This window comes from Gymnodraco acuticeps, unplaced genomic scaffold (assembly GCF_902827175.1).
Source record: "Gymnodraco acuticeps unplaced genomic scaffold, fGymAcu1.1, whole genome shotgun sequence".
Taxonomy (NCBI): domain Eukaryota; kingdom Metazoa; phylum Chordata; class Actinopteri; order Perciformes; family Bathydraconidae; genus Gymnodraco; species Gymnodraco acuticeps.
The window spans coordinates 23,415-42,614 of NW_022990121.1; the positions used below are offsets into that span (position 1 = coordinate 23,415).

At 41.8% G+C, this 19,200-nt stretch overlaps 3 protein-coding genes across 10 annotated transcripts; 2 read left to right on the forward strand and 1 right to left on the reverse strand.

Annotated features, from left to right (window-relative positions):
* The first annotated feature begins 131 nt into the window (after nucleotides 1–131).
* On the forward strand, nucleotides 132–6,184 carry LOC117546390 (histone deacetylase 8-like). 5 transcript variants are annotated; one of them, XM_034216605.1, is made up of 5 exons: nucleotides 132–380; nucleotides 471–523; nucleotides 1,088–1,218; nucleotides 3,020–3,178; nucleotides 5,216–6,184. In XM_034216605.1, the coding sequence occupies exons 1-4, from the start codon at nucleotides 267–269 to the stop codon at nucleotides 3,175–3,177; spliced, it is 456 nt and encodes a 151-aa protein (XP_034072496.1). In that variant the 5' UTR covers nucleotides 132–266; the 3' UTR covers nucleotide 3,178; nucleotides 5,216–6,184. The 5 variants fall into 5 exon arrangements, with proteins under 5 accessions (XP_034072496.1, XP_034072494.1, XP_034072497.1 ...); XM_034216603.1 differs by lacking the exon at nucleotides 5,216–6,184 and adding an exon at nucleotides 4,301–4,636; XM_034216606.1 differs by lacking the exon at nucleotides 3,020–3,178.
* Nucleotides 6,185–10,278: 4,094 nt separating this feature from the next.
* LOC117546386 (tripartite motif-containing protein 16-like) lies at nucleotides 10,279–12,648 on the reverse strand. Its single transcript, XM_034216596.1, has one exon. The coding sequence runs from the start codon at nucleotides 12,487–12,489 to the stop codon at nucleotides 10,816–10,818; it is 1,674 nt and encodes a 557-aa protein (XP_034072487.1). The 5' UTR covers nucleotides 12,490–12,648; the 3' UTR covers nucleotides 10,279–10,815.
* A 345-nt stretch (nucleotides 12,649–12,993) lies between these two features.
* LOC117546389 (histone deacetylase 8-like) lies at nucleotides 12,994–16,922 on the forward strand. 4 transcript variants are annotated; one of them, XM_034216600.1, is made up of 5 exons: nucleotides 12,994–13,242; nucleotides 13,333–13,385; nucleotides 13,952–14,082; nucleotides 15,880–16,038; nucleotides 16,242–16,897. In XM_034216600.1, the coding sequence occupies exons 1-4, from the start codon at nucleotides 13,129–13,131 to the stop codon at nucleotides 16,035–16,037; spliced, it is 456 nt and encodes a 151-aa protein (XP_034072491.1). In that variant the 5' UTR covers nucleotides 12,994–13,128; the 3' UTR covers nucleotide 16,038; nucleotides 16,242–16,897. The 4 variants fall into 4 exon arrangements, with proteins under 4 accessions (XP_034072491.1, XP_034072490.1, XP_034072493.1 ...); XM_034216599.1 differs by having other exon boundaries at nucleotides 15,880–16,894; XM_034216602.1 differs by lacking the exons at nucleotides 15,880–16,038; nucleotides 16,242–16,897 and adding an exon at nucleotides 14,885–14,934.
* The last annotated feature ends 2,278 nt before the right edge of the window (nucleotides 16,923–19,200 follow it).

Below are 19,200 nucleotides of genomic sequence, written 5' to 3' on the forward strand. Positions count from 1 at the left end.
TTCTGACCGTTATGATGAATTTCTCCCCTTTATTTGTTGCCAAAATTGTTAAAAACAGTACACATATTTAAATTGATAACAAATCATAATATAAATGAATGTATTTAATTTTTTGAATCGTCATATTTTTTCTAACAGACCGGCAGTGGTGTTACACCGACTGTTGACGGTGTAACACCACACTGGAGAAGACGCTTGCATCCCTTCATTGTAAATTGTTTTTTAGCTCCATTTATTCTCCTTTAAATATCTTTAATTCATCGTAAATGAGTTGCAGCGGAGACAGCGATGATGACAGCAGTTGTAAGCGGAAGGTGGCTTATGTTTACAGCCCGGAATACATCCAGACTTGCGATAGTTTATCCAAAGTACCAAACAGGGTGAGTTACCTTGAAACGTTAGTTCACTGTGAGGCGTTTTACTCACTGGTTCTTTTCAATATTTCAATCTAATTCTCTGCTCATTTCCAGGCAAGTATGGTCCACTCACTGATAGAAGCCTACGGACTCCTTAAACACATGAGGTGAGTGAAGCTAATGTTGGTTTCTTAGTTTAACAGAGCTATTAAAACACATTTTAATAACAGAAATAGCATCACATAAGGTTGCTTTACAGACGAACAAGTATGTTTACCTAGGTGCTTCCTGTAGTGCTAACCTTTTAAAAGTACTCCTTAAAATCAAGTGGATGCTGATAAATAACTTTTAGTCAATGTCTTTGATTTACTATTTTGAAGCTGATCTTATTACTTGTCTTTTTAGGTGGAGCTAACTCATTGTAAAACGACCTCAGTCTTTTAAGGATTAAACTTTGCTGCCCTAACCACAACCCTTACAACCACATACGAGTCTATTCATCCTCCCACTAAATATCATGGGTGTTTTTGGAAAGAAAAATGTAGAAGCTTCTATAAAATTACACAAAACCTATAGCTGTAATCCAAATACTTCTTAAATATTGAATGGCTGTCTTACTTTTGGCTTTTTTGTCGCTGGATTTTTATTGACAAAGACTTCCTCTGCCACTGTGTGCTTATACAACACTAAAGCATGCACCACTCATATTCTTTTCTTTCCCTTCCCCGCAGCGTCGTTAAACCTCAGGTAGCGACCATCGAGGACATGGCCAAGTTCCACACAGACTCTTACCTGGAGCATCTTCACAAGATCAGCCAGGACGGAGACAACGACGACCCGCAGTCCGGAGACTACGGCCTGGGTGAGAAGAGCCACGAAGAGCCTTACACAATCCCATTTGTTATCAGAATCTGTTCATTCACTACAGACAGATTTATGGAAGCATTATGTGAAAAATAAAGGGTTTCAAGTGGAAACAAGTACTGCTATATGACTTTTTGAGAAGCGCTATGCAGTTCTGCTTTGTCGGCAACAGGGGGCACTATAACACAAGCTTCAAAAACAATAATAACAGCTTTATTAAAGGCCAAGACATCCATATATTGAATAGAAAAAGATGTCTATTTTCCCCACAATGTGTTCCTGTGAGTCAGATAAGATAAGATAGACCTTTATTAATCCCTGTGGGGAAATTCAGGAGTTTAAGCAGCAGCAACACTGGAGATTGAAAAACACAGATTCACACAAGATAGATCACACAAATTATTACAATTTAAAGATACAATTATATTCAGGTAAGTAACTGTTACAATAAGAAGTGAATGAAATGAACATATAAAGGCCCTGACACACCAGGCCGATTTCGGCTGTTCTCGTAAGTCGGGAGACGAAGCGTGTCCTGTCGCCCAAACTCAATTTGGTGTGTCCCGCACCGTCGACCGTGACACGCCTTATTTGGACTGCCAGACCCGATGCATGGCCGATTCAACATGTTGAATCGGCCATGCATCGGGTCTGGCAGTCGGACCAAACAATCACTCTGATTGGCTGTTCAGCCAGCGAATCAGTGCATGAGAAGCGAAACGGAAGTGAGGGACGTAAACAAACGATTTGAGAAGGCACACACAGACTGATATTCATTTTCATCTCATAATGGCGATCAGGAATGACGCAAACGAAGACCTGCTCATCACCTTGATCCAGGAGAGGCCAGCTCTGTACGACATCACAGAGAAAAGGTACTCGAACCGAGTAGTGAAAACCGGACTCTGGCGAGAGATTGAAACGCAACTTGGTTTCTCGGGTAAGATGATCTTTTTCATCAATTGAGCTCTTTAGCAGATATTGTTGGCTTTTTATTGTTTGCCAGCGTACAGTGACGTTAACGTGAAATGTAATTTGTTATTTCAACCTTGTGTTTTGTTGTTATCTTGTTGCTAGCTGTTGCTAGCTGTGCAGTTTGGCACTGCATATAGATATGAATTGGACATGCTAACTAGCCACAATGCTTACATCGTTTATTTGTGTGCTTCAGAGAAAGAGCTGAGGAAGAAGTGGATTCTCTGCGAACCCAGTGCACCCGGTAGCTACAGGAGACTTGCCCCTTCGGGTAGCTGTGGACCAAAGACGGGCAGACAGCAGTGGATCATAACCAGGCTGCAGTTTGCACACGCTATTTGTTGTTGTTTATATCACGCAGTCTGTTCTTCTTCTCTGTCTTCCGGTTGTTGCCTATTTTTAATGACGAATACACACTACCGCCGCCTGCTGGTAAGGAGAGTTATTGCCACTCACGCACTGAAGTCTTTGCGGTGTGTTCCCGTGCGACACATGGCCAAGACGCAGGAGAACACCGCGACGCAACAGCCGACGTCGGCGAGTCCTCTGGTGACTGCTTGGTGTGTCAGGGCCTTAAGACGTCTTGGACTGTCACAGTATAAAATGCACTGTCACCATGTGTCACTGATTTCTGAGACACTTGATTTAAATGAAGCTCAGCGCAAGTTCTTTCAGGAAGACTGGGTATGTATCATTCACTCCGCAGCTGCATATTATCAGCTCATCACGGGCGTTGTCTATAACCCATTACATTCACCTCGTTCTCCAGCAGCCAATCACCGAGCTGCAGCCAAACTTTGAAATGGTTCTCCTCTCTCCTGCAGTCAGCTGTGACTTCAGGTTTTCATGCCGCGGCCCTCCTCCTCCTCATCCACCTCCTCTTCATCACATCTCCTCATCACATCCAGATCTTCAGCATCATCACCAGTGTCTCGACCCCGGGGGGTTCCCTATATGCTCACGGCTGCATTTCCCCCTTTAAGGTAGGGACACACCAAGCTGACGCCAAAGAACTCACACAGACTGCTGTGTCGCCTCAGATATACCACTTCAGGATCGGGGGTCTAATCGCCAAAGACTTCACATTTATCATATGACATGTGTCAAGAAATGTTCTTTAAACAAAATGAAGTCTCTCCTGATTGAACTGTAAATGAGCAACACATCATTATGTGTTTCTTTACCAGGTCAATGTCTGCGTTGAAAAAGGACTTCATCTCTCCTGCTCCATGTTTAAGGGGGCCTCTGTTCCTCAAGCTTCTGCACTTTAACGTTGCTTTTTAAAAACTGACACGTTATTGACATGTATATTCACATTAAGTGTGTAACTTGGGTTTTTCCTTTGCACTTAAAAGCACCAAGTCTTTAAATCAACTTACAGAAAGTGTATTTAGTCAGCATTCAACAGCGTTAGCTCCCAGGAGGTGTTGCAGGTGGAGCAGGGGCTAGTTCCACTCATTCCTGTGGATCCATACAATCTTTGATCTCGGTACTTATTTTAATGTTCATTCATATTCCCAGAAATGTCTTCGGCTTTTGGGAAAGACAGTTCAAAAGATAACTGATGAACAACAACCTAAAGTAAAATAATCATAGCTGGAGAACCAAATCCTGGTGATCAAGTCGTTGTTGGATTTTTCATATGTTGTGTCAATGTGATTTGAATGAAGATGTCCTTACCCGTAACAGTCATTATTTATTCAACTTAGAACATGGAAAGAATCCCCAGGAGCATTTGTAATCTTATTAGGAAGACTGCTGAGAGAGAATGTGTTGAGATACAAATGTTAATGAGACATTGTTTGACATGGTTCAGATTTGGGTAACAATTAAAGCAGGACTTTAACATCTGAACACTTTGGCCCTCTTATCGGAGATATTCGTTTGTCAGACTTGTTTTAAAGAGCGAGTTATCAGTGCGACTGATTTAGTCAGCATGTAGAGTCACCTCCGAGTGTACGTCTGTTTCACTGAGTAGCTCTGAGCTCTTATTGAAATGATTTGGGATAAGGTGTAGGAACGTATTGTCTCGTCAAATGTGTTATGTTTTTGTATTTTGTCATGTCCTGTTTTATTTTGTACTTCCCTCTTGTCTTTCATTTCAGGCCCTGTTTCTTCCTCCCCCTTTGTGTGTTTCCCCGCCCCTGAGTGTTTCCACCTGTTCCCACTCACCTCATGTTGAAATAGTCCTGCCTCTCCCCTGTCCTGTGTCACTTCGTCTTGTTTGTTTCCCCGAATGGTCGTGCCAAGCCTCGGCTCTGAAAGGATCGCTTTCTCTCATGTCAGGTTTTGTTATTTTTGTTGGTTTAAGTTTTTATTAAGTCCTCTTTTTGTTACGCTAGTTTTTCCTCCTTGTGAGCGCCTTTTGTTATTTCCACCACCTACTCTGTTCAGAGGGATTACCTGACCTGTGGGAATAAATATACTTTTTTTATATTCAAGACTTTGTCAAATCTGTGAAAGGGGAGGAACAACGTCTGAGCTGTAGACTTTGAGCAGGAGGAGCCTCGCATGCAGTAAATAAGTCGACTGTGTGTGACTCGCCTTCATTCCAGGAAAAGGAGTGGTTTAAGAGTTGCAATCTGTCGTTAACCCCTTAGTTAGTCTGCCTGTCAGATAACTAAAGAAAACTGTGGATCTTAAAAGGTTAAACAAGATCTTTACACGTCTTGAAATCTTGTCCACCATATTTACAAGGCACATCAATGTCTGTACCACATAAAATAACGATATTTTCATGAAACAGCAAATATTTAGAGAATACAAAATAAGGCACACAGGAATCAATTCTAGCAGATAATCAATACACGTCATGTGACGTTATGCAGTAACTTTTCTAACAATATCTAATAAGATAGTTTGAAGTAATATGTTACCAACTGTATTTCATTGGGTGTGTCAGGGTTTGAGTTTTTGTGTGTCTAGTTTTGGGGTTATTTTGCTGTTCTGTTCTCCCTGTCGTTAGTGTCCCTGGTGTGTCTGATTGTGTTCATCTGTGGCCCTTGTGTTTCTCCTCCCAGGCCCGGCTGTTTCTCGTCTCGTGATTACCCCTCCCTGTATTTAGTCGTGTCTCTTCCTGTGTTCAGTATTGGTTCATTATTTGTCGTTCATGTCCCCCTTCATGTTGGTCACGGTCACCTTTGTTTGGATGCTACCTCGTACCTGTTCTTGGATTCTTGTTTTTGTTCAGCTTTTGTTAAATAAAGCTCGCCTTTTGTTTCCTTTTGAAACCGGCTTCCTCCTCAATCTGCATTTGGGTCCTATTTTTCCCCAACCCTGACAGGTTGCTTCTGATTTCCATTCTCCCTCCATCTGTATTAAGACGTTACAATCATATGTAATTTTATTTGTTATGATGATACATTCCGTTTTTGGTATCGGTATGAAAGGATTTTAGTTGAGTTTATGGCTGACATGACGCCTGTTTTACATTCTTGTGTTTGAGGTTTTTTTAAAGCCTTTGTGTTGGATTGGTTGTGTTTGTTTGTATTACTCATTTTGTTTTCAAGGTTTTTTGATGCATATGATGAGGGGGAGGCTGAAGGGATGCTGGCAGGATGCACTGTTTGCTGAGCAGTCCCTCTTTCACAATATATATAGACAACACTACTGCTATAACTATTACTAGGCTATTACTACTACTACTACTACTACTACTAGTATTACTACTACTACTACTACTACTACTACTACTGCTACTATTATTATTACTACTACTACTACTTTTACTACTACTACTACTATTACTACTACTACTACTACTACTACGACTAATAATAATAATATTAATAGTATACATTAGATTGTAGACCACCATCTGGGAGGTGTATCTTTTTTTTAAATGACCAATTTCTATTATTGTATGCAGTGGAAAGGGCCAAGCTTCCCCTTTATAAAACTGTTTAAAATCGCTTAAAATGAACTGTAAGCAAATATGAATAGCGTCTCTGATGCACGTTCTTTTATATAAATAAATACATACAAATACATATTAATTTCACTGTATTCATTGCTTTCATTTTGAGTTTTGAACCGGAAATCGTATTAATTGTTGTAAATAACTTGACACTAGTGTCAGGGGAGGTTATACGGGGGGGAAAGGGGGGCAGCTGCCCCCCCACTGTAGAGCCTTGCCCCCCCAGCTGCCCCCTTAACTTTTGTTTCCCTAAAACTGTACTAAAACAAACCTACACTATTTCCACAAGCTTCTCAAGCAACGAAACAAGCATTACATTAGTTAAAAGTGAATCATTTTAAATATCATTTTAGGCCCGTTAAAAACGCAGCTACGGCCCTGCATTAAACTGCGGAGCGGCGTTCACACAGACCGCGGCTCACAGAGCTGCAGAAAGGTAACGAGCTGTCCCAGCACCTATGGATCAGCTTCCCCTGCGAGCATTTCCCCTTCCACTAGTTTTGTTTTTACTAAGGACGAGAGCTTGAAACTAAATATTAATAAAACGGTGCGGTTTGAATCGATAGCGTTTAACAGACGGGCGCTGTTTGGGGCGTTACGTTACAACATACTACGCAGACAGCGCGAGCTGGGAGATCGATCACTTTGCTAAATTATGCGGTTGTGGTGACCACCTATTAATACACTGGTTCATAATTCACAAATGGATACAGTTGGGGTTTTGTTTCCACACGGACATGTTATGTGTTATCGATATATGTTGTGTGCCCTCCTGGCTTCTCTCTCTTCTTCCCGGACTGCAACCGGATAACATGACCTTAATTACTCTCTAATAAAGTACCCTTTTGCACCTTCCTTGCACCGCCTCTGACTCCCTATCTCTCGGCACTACACGGTAGGCTACTATTAAATCCACGTAAACTACACATCACAGCAATGAGGCCAGATCAATGAAACCAGGATACATCCTTTACCATAAAAACTGGATCCAAACACAGCTGCCTGTGTGCGTTTGATAAATACTTTCTGATGTTATATGCTACTTATTAGCTACATGGCCCTAACGTGTAAAGTTATACAAGCATTTATACCAGTGCTTTTCACAAGTAGACTCTTGCAGGCCAGAGTAGAGGAGTGATTCAACAACAACACAAAGACATATCTGATCATGATTTCCTGTTTGTGTTTTTATCATGTTCTGTTGCCTATAAGCGTTTTCTTTCTTTTTTTAACAAATGGTACGGTGTCATAAAAGGCGCCTAAAAATAAAATGTATTATTATTATTATATCTGAGAAGTGATCAGGACGAACAGAAAGAGGAAAAGGAAAAGAGAGATGAAGAGACCAGGAGGGTCAGAGCAGGAGGAAGAGGGGGAGATGAAGAGACCAGGAGGGTCAGAGCAGGAGGAAGAGGAGGAGATGAAGAGACCAGGAGGGTCTGAGCAGGAGGAAGAGGAGGAGATGTAGAGACCAGGAGGGTCAGAGCAGGAGGAGAGGAGGAGATAAAGAGACCAGGAGGGTCTGAGCAGGAGGAAGAGGAGGAGATGTAGAGACCAGGAGGGTCAGAGCAGGAGGAAGAGGAGGAGATGAAGAGACCAGGAGGGTCTGAGCAGGAGGAAGAGGAGGAGATGTAGAGACCAGGAGGGTCAGAGCAGGAGGAAGAGGAGGAGATGAAGAGACCAGGAGGGTCTGAGCAGGAGGAAGAGGAGGAGATGTAGAGACCAGGAGGGTCAGAGCAGGAGGAAGAGGAGGATATGAAGAGACCAGGAGGGTCAGAGCAGGAGGAAGAGGAGGAGATTAAGAGACCAGGAGGGTCAGAGCAGGAGGAAGAGGAAGAGATGAAGAGACCAGGAGGGTCAGAGCAGGAGGAAGAGGATGAGATGAAGAAACCAGGAGGGTCAGAGCAGGAGGAAGAGGAGGAGATGAAGAGACCAGGAGGGTCCAAGCAGGAGGAAGGGGAGGAGATGAAGAGACCAGGAGGGTCAGAGCAGGAGGAAGAGGAAGAGATGAAGAGACCAGGAGGGTCAGAGCAGGAGGAAGAGGAAGAGATGAAGAGACCAGGAGGGTCAGAGCGGGAGGAAGAGATGAAGAGACCAGGAGGGTCAGAGCAGGAGGAAGAGGAGGAGATGAAGAGACCAGGAGGGTCAGAGCAGGAGGAAGAGGAGGAGATGTAGAGACCAGGAGGGTCAGAGCAGGAGGAAGAGGAGGAGATGAAGAGACCAGGAGGGTCAGAGCAGGAGGAAGAGGAGGAGATGAAGACATTAGTGAAGAAGAAGAAATGTATGTGAGGAATAAAGATGAAGTATCAGAGAGAGGGCCAGAGGCAGGGATCAGGAGGCAGAGGAGACTCCAGCTGGACCACATGGTATGTTCTTATTCTCCTTACATATTCCATTACAGCAGCTCAATCTAGCAGCTCTTAGTATTGACACATATTGATTGAAATGTGTTGCTGCACAGGTCACCTGTAGCTCTCTGAAGAGATGGGTGATGTCATTTGTGTACTTAATTATAATTAAGTACTTACAGTATGCAGAATTCTGAGTTTTCTATGAATCGGGTGCCTTTTGGGTCTTTATATCTTTGAAAAATGACACCAAAATGTTTGGTCATAACATCTGGTAGTTGACTACTTACATGTTCCCACCTCAGGCTCAACATATAAATAATTACTAGGAATTTCCTTGAAAAAATGTAACAGGGTTGAAGTTTTAGACAAAAAGTAGGCATGAGCCCTTGTTTAGCTAAGATATGGCACCACATGGAAATCAAGGACATTACAACATTGTCATATTTTGCAAAACTATTGTTTATTTTGTAATAAACAATTATTTACTATTATGAATTCATATAACAGAATTAAAGTCATACATCAAACTTGTACATCGTTACAGATATTTAAGAATAATATAAAAGCTCAAAAGTGCATAAGTGTGTGCTGTCAAATGTAACCAGGAAGTAAAGTGAATTCAAAACAGAAGGAAACAGCCTTTCTCCAACTTGTAAAGCACATTTAGAGGTTTGACACATGCATAATCCAGATCCAGCGTTAGATGATTAGTGATTCATAAAACAAGGAGAAAGTATTGTGTCGATGTGAATTAAATGTGGTTACTACAACTCAGCCATTTCTTTTTTGTCTTGTCATTTCAATTTCAGTTTATTTGATCTGATCTATGTTTCTGATCTAGGTTTGTAAATGAATACAAAATAAAAACACTGTTTTTAGCGTCCTCTAGCGAAAAGCAAGGGCGTCATATATTTGCCTGCATTTTATAAACATACTTTAAACTTTAATAAACCTTATCAACCAAAGTCAATTGGAAACGAATGGTCGTGCCAAGCCTCGGCTCTGAAAGGATCGCTTTCTCTCATGTCAGGTTTTGTTATTTTTGTTGGCTTCAGTTTTTATTAAGTCCTCTTTTTGTTACGCTAGTTTTTCCTCCTTGTGAGCGCCTTTTGTTATTTCCACCACCTGCTCTGTTCAGAGGGATTACCTGACCTGTGGGAATAAATATACTTTTTTTATATTCAAGACTTTGTCTCTGTCGTGCGTTTGTGTTCATCAGTTTGTGTCGAGGTCCTGACATCATGCAAAGTACTTTGTTCTTTCTGACCGACATTTGAACTGAACTGACATGTTGGATATGGACCAATGAGGACAACACAAAAGGGACACGGATGTTTATGGAAGTTGGTTTACCTAAAGACTCAATAATATGCCTAATTTATACTAATCCCTGTCATTAAGCTGTAAATTAAATCAGTGCACACAAATGCATACTTTGTGATTTCCTTTATTATTTTTGGAGTGATGTTCTCTTCTCACTGTCTTCAGCAATAAAGCAACACATGGTATGTTCTCTATGACTTCCCAAACTTTAACTCACCTATCGAGTGTTTTTGAGACGATGTGAAGCCTGGAAAGCTTTCTATCATTCCTATTTTATTCCTGCTTGATTGTTGTGGAATAACTCAGAAAATCACACTTTGAAATATTGTCTTGAAATGTTTTCCTTTGCAAAAGAACCAGCATTTCACAAATAGGGTTGATTTCTCTACCTGTATATTTGTGTTACCAAAATATCTTAAAAACTCAATGATTGAAACTCAGTGAAAAAACGGACAAAAGTAATGTTTTAAATAATAGAAGTTTGCTGATAAAATGGTGACAACTCATCGATTTATTCATTTATTTGAACAGATTTGAACATATACTTTTTATATTCCTAAAACGTGTTACAATGTAGAGACAGATGAATTTACCCTTGAAAAGATGATCAGCAAGCGATTTTTCACAAGTTTACATTTAAACTGTTCTCTTGCTTTTGCGCTCATATTAACAAAATAGAAGGGATTTGTATTATCAGAACTAGAGCACATAGAATGCAGTACAGACACCATTATGTGTCACACTAAATTATATGTTACATGTTATAAAGAATCCAAATACATTCGTCATACATTTTTACATAATTACAGCCGTTTATATAAAATTAGACATTTTGTAAATGTTGGACTTTTCCAAACATTATGTCATGAAAATGTTGATAAAATATAACGTACAAATCACAACTTCAACAAACAAGATTGTTTTATCTAAATTAAAATAGAAATACAGACAAAAAATCAAACGGGGAAAATCCCAGTCCCAGCCGCGTTAGAGTCCGGACATATTGTAGTTGCTCTATTTAAACTTCCGCCTACTTCAGCTCACACAACTCCGCTGAGCTTCCAGAAGTGTTTGGAAGCCTAAACCCAGGATAGAGAGGCTGAGTGAAGGTGGTCTGCTCTCTGTGGAGGAGGGTCATGGTGTCAGACACGCTGTAGTAAGAGAGAGAACCTGCTCTGTGATCCAGGTACACTCCTATTCTGGAGGACGGAGGGCCTGAGACGGGAGTAGAAACACATTGATGGTAGAATGTAGATTTACCATCACTGTTACACTTTAATGCCCAAGATTTGTTATTATATCCAAATACACATTCATTAGCTGTCCCAGTTCTGTTAATATCCTTGTATGCCACTGCTATAAAAGCTGTCCCGCTCCACTCCACCTCCCAGTAACAACGTCCAGTTAGACCCTCTGTACTCAGGACCTGACGATAATAAACAAATCTGTCTGGGTGAGCAGAATATGGCTGATCTACTTCCATTCGTGTTGCTTTCCTGTTCCCGTCACTCAATGATAACCGCCTGTATGCTGTATTTGGATCCAATGTGATTTGACGAGAATATCTCCTGAATCCAGCTCTGGTTCTGGGCTCTGCTTGGGTCATTAAAACATCCACTCCAGTCACTGCCAGAGAGATGTTTTCCCACTCCTCAGTCACAACAGCCTGCAGTTTATCTCTGGTCTCTGACACCGCCGCGGTCACGTCCTCAAAGAAGCGCAGAGGACAGATATCAATGCTGGGTAAGTCTTCAGACTCACTCAGACGTGACAGTGAGGGGTAGTTGTTTAGGAAATGCAGGTGGTCCTCGGTGTGAGACAGCTGCAGCAGCTCAGCGTCTGTCCTCCGCAGCTCAGTGATCTCCTGCTGCAGCTTCTCCTCAACATCTTGAGCTTGACTCACTTGGGTTTTCTGCTGGGATCTGATCTTCTGCTTCACCTCAGAGCTTCTTTTCTCAATGAGATGAATGAGCTCAGTGAAGATCTTCTCACTGTCCCTCACTGCTTCATCAGCAGAGCGATTGATAGCCTCCACCCTCTGTTGAAGCGCCTTGACGTCCTTCTCTCTGTCCTGGGCTCTCTGTTGGACTTCTCCCCGGCTCACCCCGAGCTCCTTCTGCCTGTCAGCCCTCTCTGCTGCAGCGGAGACGGTGTCATGGCCTTTGTGGTCATCCATGGAGCAGAGATAACAGATGCTCTGCTGATCAGTGCGGCAGAAAATCTTCATCACCTCGTCGTGGCGAGAGCAGATGTTCTCCTGAAGCTTTGAGGTGGCTTCAACCAACTTGTGTTTCTTTAATGGAGCTACATCAAAGTGAGGTTGGAGGTGTTGCTCACAGAAAGAGGCCATACACACCAGACAGGACTTGAAGGCTTTCAGCTTCACCCCGTAGCAGTAATCACAGACCACATCTCCAGGTGTTGCAATGGAAAGATCAGGTGAAGCATCTTGAAGCCCTATTTTCTTCAGTTCCTCCACTAACTCTGCAAGCAAGGTATTTTTCACCAGGGCAGGCCTCGGTTTGAAGCTCTGCCTGCACTGTGGGCAGCTGTAGGTTTTCTCCTCATTCTCCTTACCCCAGCAGTCTTTAATACAGCTCATGCAATAACTATGCCCACAGGGAATAGTCACCGGATCCTTTAGAATATCCAGACAGATCGAACAGCTCAGTTTTTCCCGACCCAGACTCACTTGCTGCGCCATTTCTCCTCTACGACAGTGAATGTCAGTAAGTTTTACTTTCTGTTTCCTGATGTTGAATCACTGATCTACAACGTATGGGATTTTCAGTACTTACACGTCACCACGTGGTGCTTACACCCATCTTTAAACTGTCAGATCTGTGAAAGGGGAGGAACAACGTCTGAGCTGTGTAGACTTTGAGCAGGAGGAGCCTCGCATGCAGTAAATGAAGTCCACAGTGTGTGGGGAGGCGAAGTCACGCCCATCTAATTCCGGTCTATTAAACACTTTTAAAACCTAAGCATTACAAAAAGTGAAAAGACTACAAGAAATCCCAGAATGCTCCTCGTTCTACTTTAAAAAACGTCCGAACTCGGACCGTTGGATTCAAATTTCTGACCGTTAGGAAGAATTTCTCCCCTTTATTAGTTGCCAAAATTGTTAAAAACAGTACACATATTTAAATTGATAACAAATCATAATATAAATGCATATATATATTTTTTTTAATCGTCAAATCTTTTTCTATCAGACCGGCAGTGGTGTTACACCGACTGTTGACGGTGTAACACCACACTGGAGAAGACGCTTGCATCCCTTCATTGTAAATTGTTTTTTAGCTCCATTTATTCTCCTTTAAATATCTTTAATTCATCGTAAATGAGTTGCAGCGGAGACAGCGATGATGACAGCAGTTGTAAGCGGAAGGTGGCTTATGTTTACAGCCCGGAATACATCCAGACTTGCGATAGTTTATCCAAAGTACCAAACAGGGTGAGTTACCTTGAAACGTTAGTTCACTGTGAGGCGTTTTACTCACTGGTTCTTTTCAATATTTCAATCTAATTCTCTGCTCATTTCCAGGCAAGTATGGTCCACTCACTGATAGAAGCCTACGGACTCCTTAAACACATGAGGTGAGTGAAGCTAATGTTGGTTTCTTAGTTTAACAGAGCTATTAAAACACATTTTAATAACAGAGAAATGGCATCACATAAGGTTGCTTTACAGACGAACAAGTATGTTTACCTAGGTGCTTCCTGTAGTGCTAACCTTTTAAAAGTACTCCTTAAAATCAAGTGGATGCTGATAAATAACTTTTAGTCAATGTCTTTGATTTACTATTTTGAAGCTGATCTTATTACTTATCTTTTTAGGTGGAGCTAACTCATTGTAAAACGACCTCAGTCTTTTAAGGATTAAACTTTGCTGCCCTAACCACAACCCTTACAACCACATACGAGTCTATTCATCCTCCCACTAAATATCATGGGTGTTTTTGGAAAGAAAAATGTAGAAGCTTCTATAAAATTACACAAAACCTATAGCTGTAATCCAAATACTTCTTAAATATTGAATGGCTGTCTTACTTTTGGCTTTTTTGTCACTGGATTTTTATTGACAAAGACTTCCTCTGCCACTGTGTGCTTATACAACACTAAAGCATGCACCACTCATATTCTTTTCTTTCCCTTCCCCGCAGCGTCGTTAAACCTCAGGTAGCGACCATCGAGGACATGGCCAAGTTCCACACAGACTCTTACCTGGAGCATCTTCACAAGATCAGCCAGGACGGAGACAACGACGACCCGCAGTCCGGAGACTACGGCCTGGGTGAGAAGAGCCACGAAGAGCCTTACACAATCCCATTTGTTATCAGAATCTGTTCATTCACTACAGACAGATTTATGGAAGCATTATGTGAAAAATAAAGGGTTTCAAGTGGAAACAAGTACTGCTATATGACTTTTTGAGAAGTGCTATGCAGTTCTGCTTTGTCGGCAACAGGGGGCACTATAACACAAGCTTCAAAAACAATAATAACAGCTTTATTAAAGGCCAAGACATCCATATATTGAATAGAAAAAGATGTCTATTTTCCCCACAATGTGTTCCTGTGAGTCAGATAAGATAAGATAGACCTTTATTAATCCCTGTGGGGAAATTCAGGAGTTTAAGCAGCAGCAACACTGGAGATTGAAAAACACAGATTCACACAAGATAGATCACACAAATTATTACAATTTAAAGATACAATTATATTCAGGTAAGTAACTGTTACAATAAGAAGTGAATGAAATGAACATATAAAGGCCCTGACACACCAGGCCGATTTCGGCTGTTCTCGTAAGTCGGGAGACGAAGCGTGTCCTGTCGCCCAAACTCAATTTGGTGTGTCCCGCACCGTCGACCGTGACACGCCTTATTTGGACTGCCAGACCCGATGCATGGCCGATTCAACATGTTGAATCGGCCATGCATCGGGTCTGGCAGTCGGACCAAACAATCACTCTGATTGGCTGTTCAGCTAGCGAATCAGTGCATGAGAAGCGAAACGGAAGTGAGGGACGTAAACAAACGATTTGAGAAGGCACACACAGACTGATATTCATTTTCATCTCATAATGGCGATCAGGAATGACGCAAACGAAGACCTGCTCATCACCTTGATCCAGGAGAGGCCAGCTCTGTACGACATCACAGAGAAAAGGTACTCGAACCGAGTAGTGAAAACCGGACTCTGGCGAGAGATTGAAACGCAACTTGGTTTCTCGGGTAAGATGATCTTTTTCATCAATTGAGCTCTTTAGCAGATATTGTTGGCTTTTTATTGTTTGCCAGCGTACAGTGACGTTAACGTGAAATGTAATTTGTTATTTCAACCTTGTGTTTTGTTGTTATCTTGTTGCTAGCTGTTGCTAGCTGTGCAGTTTGGCACTGCATATAGATATGAATTGGACATGCTAACTAGCCACAATGCTTACATCGTTTATTTGTGTGCTTCAGAGAAAGAGCTGAGGAAGAAGTGGATTCTCTGCGAACCCAGTGCACCCGGTACAGGAGACTTGCCCCTTCGGGTAGCTGTGGACCAAAGACGGGCAGACAGCAGTGGATCATAACCAGGCTGCAGTTTGCACACGCTATTTGTTGTTGTTTATATCACGCAGTCTGTTCTTCTTCTCTGTCTTCCGGTTGTTGCCTATTTTTAATGACGAATACACACTACCGCCGCCTGCTGGTAAGGAGAGTTATTGCCACTCACGCACTGAAGTCTTTGCGGTGTGTTCCCGTGCGACACATGGCCAAGACGCAGGAGAACACCGCGACGCAACAGTCGGCGTCGGCGAGTCCTCTGGTGACTGCTTGGTGTGTCAGGGCCTTAAGACGTCTTGGACTGTCACAGTATAAAATGCACGGTCACCATGTGTCACTGATTTCTGAGACACTTGATTTAAATGAAGCTCAGCGCAAGTTCTTTCAGGAAGACTGGGTATGTATCATTCACTCCGCAGCTGCATATTATCAGCTCATCACGGGCGTTGTCTATAACCCATTACATTCACCTCGTTCTCCAGCAGCCAATCACCGAGCTGCAGCCAAACTTTGAAATGGTTCTCCTCTCTCCTGCAGTCAGCTGTGACTTCAGGTTTTCATGCCGCGGCCCTCCTCCTCCTCATCCACCTCCTCTTCATCACATCTCCTCATCACATCCAGATCTTCAGCATCATCACCAGTGTCTCGACCCCGGGGGGTTCCCTATATGCTCACGGCTGCATTTCCCCCTTTAAGGTAGGGACACACCAAGCTGACGCCAAAGAACTCACACAGACTGCTGTGTCGCCTCAGATATACCACTTCAGGATCGGGGTCTAATCGCCAAAGACTTCACATTTATCATATGACATGTGTCAAGAAATGTTCTTTAAACAAAATGAAGTCTCTCCTGATTGAACTGTAAATGAGCAACACATCATTATGTGTTTCTTTACCAGGTCAAATGTCTGCGTTGAAAAAGGACTTCATCTCTCCTGCTCCATGTTTAAGGGGGCCTCTGTTCCTCAAGCTTCTGCACTTTAACGTTGCTTTTTAAAAACTGACACGTTATTGACATGTATATTCACATTAAGTGTGTAACTTGGGTTTTTCCTTTTGCACTTAAAAGCACCAAGTCTTTAAATCAACTTACAGAAAGTGTATTTAGTCAGCATTCAACAGCGTTAGCTCCCAGGAGGTGTTGCAGGTGGAGCAGGGGCTAGTTCCACTCATTCCTGTGGATCCATACAATCTTTGATCTCGGTACTTATTTTAATGTTCATTCATATTCCCAGAAATGTCTTCGGCTTTTGGGAAAGACAGTTCAAAAGATAACTGATGAACAACAACCTAAAGTAAAATAATCATAGCTGGAGAACCAAATCCTGGTGATCAAGTCGTTGTTGGATTTTTCATATGTTGTGTCAATGTGATTTGAATGAAGATGTCCTTACCCGTAACAGTCATTATTTATTCAACTTAGAACATGGAAAGAATCCCCAGGAGCATTTGTAATCTTATTAGGAAGACTGCTGAGAGATAAAATGTATTATTATTATTATATCTGAGAAGTGATCAGGACGAACAGAAAGAGCAAAACGAAAAGAGAGTTCACTGAAGAGACCAGGAGGGTCAGAGCAGGAGGAAGAGGAGGAGATGAAGAGACCAGGAGGGTCAGAGCCAGGCGCGCCGGATTCATTTTAGAAGTGGGGGGGGCAAAAAAAGTGCGTGTGTATGGCCCAATCCCAAACCACGCCCTACACCTACACACACACCCTCCGTGACGGAGTGAACTCCGTGGAGTGACACATGAGGCTCCCTCCTGTCAGATGGAGGGAGTAAATACAGCAGCAAGCTTTGGGACAAACTCCCCTCTCTCCGGCAGAAACAGGAAATGCGTAACTGTATGTAGGCCTAACAACGGTTTCAAATCAGCATCTCTTTGACAAAAAATGTAAATGAATAACTCAAATAAAACTCCAAACATCTTTGGTTACTTTTTTGTAAAGCTCTTTTAGTTTTAAACCTGATGTTTATAAGCTTCTTAGTTTTTGCAATAGTCTGTAACTTGTAACAACTTTATAATAAAATGCACATATTTACCTTTTTCTAGACTAAACACAGGTATGATCCTAAGTTAAAACATATGAGGTTATCATGAGGTTGTTAACATCGCAATTTATCACTATCGTTTAGTGGTTTTGCAAAGAATGAACCACTCTCTGTTTTTGTACCATTCTGCGTTGAAGTACCTTCTCTTTGCTCAAATAATCTACTAGCGGTCTCCTTTTTTCCGATAGTTAGCTGTACAGCTTTACCCGCCTCAATGTCCCAACAACAAACCTCCATGCAGTCGGAACCAGCCTGTTTCGGTTCAACGACGGCGGCGGTGGTTTTGACAGTTTCTGCGGCCGCAGAGCTGCTGCTTTTGGGTTCATCTGGCTTCGCTGGTTGTATGATTGATGAAGGTCCAGGCTCCGGAGATGTGGATGTCAGGGATGTGACCTTCCAGTTGTTACATTTAAGTTTAGATTGACTGTATTTGTGACCTGCTCCATCGAAATCAGTCGCATTGACCCGAAGACACATTTTGAGTTGTATACACGTTTGGAAAGAGGATATTCCGAGCTTTCTAATGATATCAGGATTGTTTTTGTACTCCAAATATTAAGCGAAATATGTCACATTATATCATGACTGTCACCGAGTCCTCATTTTGAGAAAAAGGCCTTAAAAGTTTCCTCTTCTCTGGATCGATCTGATTGATTATTAGCAAATGATCAAAATACTAGAGGGAAGATATTTTCATTTGGAATGGAAGCTCGCGAGTGTGTGTGTGTGTATACGTGTGTGTGTGTTTGTGTAATTTTGCGTTTGTGTGTATTGTGTTTGTTTCCCGGGAAAAACACTCACAAGAAACACCGGCTGTTGTTATGCCTGCTATGACGTTAAATTACTCCGTTCTCCGCTTGTAATTATGCCGAAGCTTCAAAGTTGTATTTATCATCTGAATTTGCCGAAATAAGTTTAATATTCTGAAAGCCAAGACTTTGTTTAATTAAAATCAGATGAAAACAAACTGTAACGGACCCTGCCGTGTTATCTATGATTACTATACTCTTACATTCATAATTTCAGCGGAGGGAGGGGGGCGACGCTGCTGGAAGAGCAGATTGCGAATGAGAGGTGCCTCTTCGTCCCTTTACAAGCTTCAAACATGTATTTATCGTGTGATTTTGGAAATAAAAGTTTCATATTCTGAAAGCCAAGACTTTGTTTGTTTAAAATCAAACACAACACCCGAACCCTGAACAAATAGTTTTTTACGTAAATCCACGTTTATTCTGAAATTAGCCGTTGCGACTTCCGACTGACTTCGATAGAGCGGGTCACATTTAGTTTTCTTCTGCGCTGGTTCTTCTGACATGTTTGCAAGTGTATATATTATTTCTAGGTTAACGGCTGACACACACAGAACAACGTAACAAATAAACAAATCTAAGCTTTTTTATTGGTTGTAATTTACATGGATACATTTGAATGGTGTGACAATGTCCTATTTGATTGGGTTAACATTTACATATTCTTCCTGTTATGTCTGCCTGCTTTATTTTACCTAATGCAAAGTGACCTGCTGCTCCATCGAAATCAGTCGCATTGATCCGAAGACATATTTTGATTCCTAGCTTTCTAATGATATGAGGATTGTTTTTGTACTCCAAATATTAAGCAAAATATGTCACATTATATAATGACTGTTACAGAGTCATCATTTTTGAGAAAAAGGCCTTTAAAATGTTCTCTTCTCTGGAATCCATCATTTCTCATCATCAATCATCATGATTGATTATTAGCAGAGCAAATGATCAAAATACTACGGAGGGAAGATATTTTCGTTTGGATTACTGCACTCACGAG